General features: G+C 35.1%; 1 protein-coding gene across 1 annotated transcript; it reads left to right on the top strand.

Annotated features, from left to right (window-relative positions):
- The first annotated feature begins 1,067 nt into the window (after positions 1-1,067).
- Positions 1,068-4,911, top strand: LOC140860342 (4-coumarate--CoA ligase 1-like). The gene is made up of 5 exons (XM_073263316.1): positions 1,068-2,145; positions 3,202-3,400; positions 4,089-4,302; positions 4,387-4,489; positions 4,613-4,911. The coding sequence occupies exons 1-5, from the start codon at positions 1,147-1,149 to the stop codon at positions 4,736-4,738; spliced, it is 1,641 nt and encodes a 546-aa protein (XP_073119417.1). The 5' UTR covers positions 1,068-1,146; the 3' UTR covers positions 4,739-4,911.
- The last annotated feature ends 748 nt before the right edge of the window (positions 4,912-5,659 follow it).

The raw sequence follows: 5,659 nt of genomic DNA, 5'->3' as shown, positions 1-5,659 counted from the left end.
TAAAATTAACGTGTGAGATGAGACGATTTCATAAAAATTTTTGTCATAAATTTATTATAATGGAAACTTGAACTTGGATATAGTCTATCAAGAACTACAAGGCAGCGGAAACTATCATCATTTTTTTTAGAAGTTTCACAAAATTTTATTGACGAGTAGTATATCTATGATTCTGGAAAATTGGTAAACGTTATTTTTAAACAATTTTAAACGATAAGAATTTTTTATTATTCTAGTGATTTATAATGTACAAACTTTTTTATTTTTATTTTTATTTTTGACACATATAAATGTACAATCTTATAATATTTAATTGGTCTTAACAAACGACACGAAGCACAAAATTCGTTCGTTGGCCACGTTATGAATGAGTCGTATGCTGACGCAAGCCCGACATCATCGTAACGTATCATCTCGTGGAAACGTCGTCGTTTCACGAATTCTCCGTCGTGGTCTTGGGTGAAGTAAATGCTACGTGAAAAAATCAAATTTTTTCTTTACTATTTTTTTTTAAAAAAATAAAAATAAAAAAAGTCAGCAATTGAAAACATCTCTATATTACCTACCTCCATGGACCCAACCTCCACCCAAACCTCCCAAATTTCCCACCAACCCCACCACACATTCTTTAATCATGTGAGAACAATGAGGGGAAATATTTAAATACTTTTTGAAATTAAAAAAATTTAAAATTCATTTACAAATATATTTTCTAAATAAATTATTTTCCAAAACCAACAACAACAAATTTATCATCTATGTTTCACAAATGTTTATTGTTCCTAAGTCATTTTCTATGATCGATCAATGAACAATTCAAAGTGAGTAGATGTCCATATATATGTAATTTAGAATAAAAATGACAACTCAATTACGTTTAATGTTTTTTAATCACCCATTTAATCATAAATTTTAAAAAACTATTATTTGTGGTTAAAATCGATAATGATATTGTCTAATTGATTCACCCTTAATTTACACAAAACCCTTAATCAAGTAAACTTTGTACCCTTCACCAACCCTCACCAAAACTTGCCCATATTTATACTCCTCACACTCAACATTCATTTTTAGGGTATTCTACTAAAAAAAAAAAAGTCGATACCCATAATTTTTTCATCATCTTTCTTGCATTACACAATAGAAATGGATCCGATATCGAAGAAAGAAGACATAATTTTCCGATCGAAGCTCCCCGACATCTACATCCCGAAACACCTACCATTGCATTCTTATTGTTTCGAAAACATATCGAAACATAGCACGAGGCCGTGTCTCATAAACGGCCCGACCGGGGAAGTCTACACGTACGAGGAAGTCGAGCTGACGTCCAGGAAGGTTGCCAGCGGCCTGAGCAAACTCGGGATTCAACAGGGGGACACCATCATGCTCCTCCTCCCAAACTCGCCCGAGTACGTGTTGGCCTTCCTAGGTTCGTCCCACATCGGCGCCATAACGACCATGGCGAACCCTTACTTCACCCCCGCCGAGGTGGTGAAGCAAGCCAAGGCCTCCCAAGCCAAGCTCATCATAACGCAATCATGTCACGTCGCGAAAGTCGAGGCCTACGCGTCGGAGCACGGCGGCGTGAAGGTGATGTGCATCGACGCCCCGCCGGCCGAGTGGTGCCTCAGCTTCTCCGAGCTGACGTCCGCCGACGAGAAGGAGATTCCGGCGGTGAAGATCCACCCGGACGACGTGGTGGCGCTGCCGTATTCCTCCGGGACGACGGGGCTCCCCAAGGGCGTGATGCTCACGCATAAGGGGCTCGTCACCAGCGTCGCGCAGCAGGTCGACGGCGAAAACCCTAACCTGTACATTCACAGAGAAGATGTGATGCTGTGTGTGCTGCCCATGTTTCACATATACTCGCTGAACTCGGTGCTGCTATGCGGGTTGCGGGTCGGGGCGGCGATCCTTATCATGCAGAAGTTTGAGATAATCTCTGTGTTGGAGCTGATACAGAAATATAAAGTGACGATCGGGCCCTTCGTGCCGCCTATCGTTCTGGCTATCGCGAAGAGCCCGGTCGCGGACAAATACGACCTTTCGTCGGTGAGAATGGTGATGTCCGGGGCGGCGCCGCTGGGGAAGGAGCTGGAGGATGCTGCCCGGACCAAGTTTCCTAATGCAATAGTTGGCCAGGTAAATAGTCGTCTATATTTTTTCTTGTTATTATTTAAGTTTTTTTTTTATTTCAAATTATTTAATATACACCCAAAGATATTTGACTATGAAAAATGATTATTTATATGGAATGACATTTCTAGTTTTGGTCATTTTTCCTAGTTAGAAATTGATTTATAATTATCTCAACTAAATCTCGAACTTGATATATATCGTAAATATGCAAAATGAGTATTTTATTTCATATATAGGGACATTTCTATTTACGGTTAATTTTATGGTTAGAAATTGATTTATCTCAACTGAATCTCCAATAGGTGGGGTAGATATTAATTATAACTTATTACTTTTTTAAGAGTTAATCAGTGATTAATTATATCATGTTTTTATGGACCCACGAGTATCTGAGACGATCGAGTTATTCCAAAATCTTGACCACGTCATAACGCACTAGCCTAATAGCCTTCTTGAAAATCTTCAAAAAATTTACATTTTAACTTTCTGAAAGTTATAAAATTTAATAATGGATTACTTACTTAGCTAAAAGTCAATAAGGATTAAGTTAATGCAGGTAATTAAGGTCAACATAACGTGCAATTACGAACTTCCAGATACTTGCATTAATGATTGAGTTAAAAGAATATAATTGTCGTTACCATTTTCAATGATTTCCAGATGTAACTTGGGGAAAATAATTAATTAATTGTGATTCAATATCGATGTGTGAACTGGGATTCCTAGAAAACATACATAAAATATTAAAAGTATCACGTCTAAATCTCATCACATTAGTTGACTCTGACTATTCCCGCGTTAACCAAACAAAGTCTCCTTGTAACATGATACTTGCTTAACATTTGTTTAGTCTAAAAAGATCGATACAATTGGTTTTCGAATTCGAGATTTTGTTTCGAACTTAAAACTTATATAAGTTTAGATTGATTATAACCAGTCAATCATGTTCTATTAAAGATAAAAATAATGAAAGAAAAATTAAAGTTGAGTGGCCTAGAGTGGATATATATATATATATATATATATATATATATATATATAAAACCAACGTTTATGTAGGGTTACGGGATGACGGAAGCCGGACCGGTGCTGTCGATGTGCTTGGCGTTCGCGAAGCAGCCGTTCGAGATCAAATCGGGTGCGTGCGGGACCGTGGTCATCAACGCCGAGATGAAAATAGTCGACACCGAAACCGGTGCGTCGTTGGGGCGAAACCAGCCCGGAGAAATTTGCATCAGAGGAGATCAAATCATGAAAGGTACGTACGACCATTTCTAGCTCCATCAACAAACTAACTAATTAAATTAACTAATAATAACTTATCAATCATTGACCGAACGAAAGAATTTTACTCTTATACATCGTTAATTTTATAATATAGTATAAAAAATTAATTACTTTTGTTATATTATACATATGCAATACGTGCGTATTATGTATACCTCAAAGATTATAATTAGGTCACCCATCAAATTAAGTTGCCTATCGTAGCAAAACATGGCCATGATGTTGGAGCAATTGTTTGGTCTTTTATCTATATATATATATATATATATATATATATATATATATAGTTGCGTCTCAATTACTGTTATTAAAATGTGGAGTTCATGTCACATTCACTCGACGAAGTGATCACATAAACATCTCTCTTCTCTAAGGAGAGAGACGTGTTTCAAACTCACGTAAAAGCGAAAAATGTCCCGCAATGTTTTAAGGAGAAAAGACAAAGGAAGAAAAAGAATGGAGTTGGTGACCAGCTTCCCCACCTACAAGCATTTATCATTGTCGATTGGCCCTATTTTTTGATCACCTACAACTAACAAGAATGTTATATGATTAATTATTATGCCATTAATTATGACAATATAATTAAATTACAATACACATATTTTTTTAATGGGATTTGAACTTTAACAATAGTTAATGAAACATTTGATATTCAGGCTATCTGAATGATCCGGTGGCAACTGAAAATACAATAGACAAAGAAGGTTGGTTACATACGGGTGATATCGGGTTCATCGACAACGACGACGAAATATTCATAGTCGATCGATTGAAGGAGTTGATCAAATACAAAGGGTTCCAAGTGGCTCCGGCGGAGTTAGAAGCACTTCTCCTCAACCATCCCTCCGTCTCCGCCGCCGCCGTCGTATCGTAAGCTATTTAACATAAAATGTTTATAAAAATACAAGTCTAAACTTATTATTTAATTTTTGTGGGGATGATATTATATTGCAGCATGCAAGATGAGGAAGCCGGTGAAGTTCCGGTTGCATTTGTTGTCCGATCGAGTGGATCCACCGTCACCGAGGATAAAATCAAAAAATATATTTCAGATCAGGTAATTAATTAAATAAGTTCCAATATTAAATAATATTATTGAATTTTAGAATATGGTATTTATGTTAATTATTGATTATTCAAAATGTTAATCTTTTTCCTTGGATTATATTATTTTGGGCAGGTGGTGTTTTACAAGAGACTAAACCGGGTATTTTTCATAGACTCGATTCCCGTATCTCCATCTGGGAAGATATTGAGAAAGGAATTAAGAGCGAGATTAGCTGCTGGATTACCAAATCAAATATGATTAAGGCCGTCAAATCAAGATTTAAAAAGCCGTGATTACGCAAAGAAAATTGTCGTCTAAATTTATTTGTTAATTAATATTTATTGCTCTTCCTGAAAAAATCAAGATCATGTGTGTGTAAATTTGTAATGTACGTTCGTACCAAAATGGGAATGAAACAAGTATTGTTACTCACGAAATAAGTGAAAATTTTCGACTTCAAATTAATAGATGAATATATATACTAAAAATTTATTGGTGATTAATCAGCAGACCTAATAAAATATTAATTAGTATTTAAATTAATAAGCTGTTAATGAACCGTGAGTTAAAGAATGCAACTTAGATTTTGAATTTTCGGGTAACAGAATTAATTTAAAAAATTATCAATAATAAAACTTAGATCGATTTATAATCGCCACGGATCGTCCCTAAATAGAGAATTGAACACCACACGTCCACATTTTTTTTAGTTGGAGAAGATGTTTATGATAATCGATTATCCAATCTGAGACAACATCTTAAGGGAGTGTTTGCAATTGTGCTTTTCTAGAAATGATTAATTTATAGATTATAAAAAAGTTAAAAAAATCAAAATTTGGCAGCGTTTGGAAACAAATGTGAAAATCTAAAAATCAAAGTTGGGTAGTGTTTGATAAATAAATTATTAGAGTGATTTTAACAATGATCTTCTTATTAGAATCACTTTTGGAGAATCATAATCACCACATGACTAGCATTTGGATTTTAATTAAGTTAAGCATAAACTAGCACATAATCTAGGTTTAAGAAACACACAAAAATGATTTTTTTAAGCCAAAAGCTAACTGAGACGTGTTATAAATTATAAGCCATCAGTGCCATAGCGTATAAATCTCATTGTTGCAATATTACACGTATATACATATAAATTTACATATTCTTTACGTATATTGTTCATGT

The sequence above is a fragment of the Henckelia pumila genome, chromosome 4 (genome assembly GCF_033568475.1).
Source record: "Henckelia pumila isolate YLH828 chromosome 4, ASM3356847v2, whole genome shotgun sequence".
In the NCBI taxonomy this organism is placed as follows: domain Eukaryota; kingdom Viridiplantae; phylum Streptophyta; class Magnoliopsida; order Lamiales; family Gesneriaceae; genus Henckelia; species Henckelia pumila.
This window is presented reverse-complemented; position numbering and strand designations above follow the sequence as displayed.

What these genes read in the sequence shown, in the direction of transcription:
- LOC140860342 (XM_073263316.1), top strand. Translation starts at nt 1,147, where the DNA reads ATGGATCCGATATCGAAGAAAGAAGACATAATTTTCCGATCGAAGCTC. An exon ending in TCCGCCGCCGCCGTCGTATC is followed by an intron (nt 4,303 to 4,386) that starts GTAAGCTATTTA and finishes ATTATATTGCAG; the next exon opens with CATGCAAGATGAGGAAGCCG. An exon ending in AAAAATATATTTCAGATCAG is followed by an intron (nt 4,490 to 4,612) that starts GTAATTAATTAA and finishes TATTTTGGGCAG; the next exon opens with GTGGTGTTTTACAAGAGACT.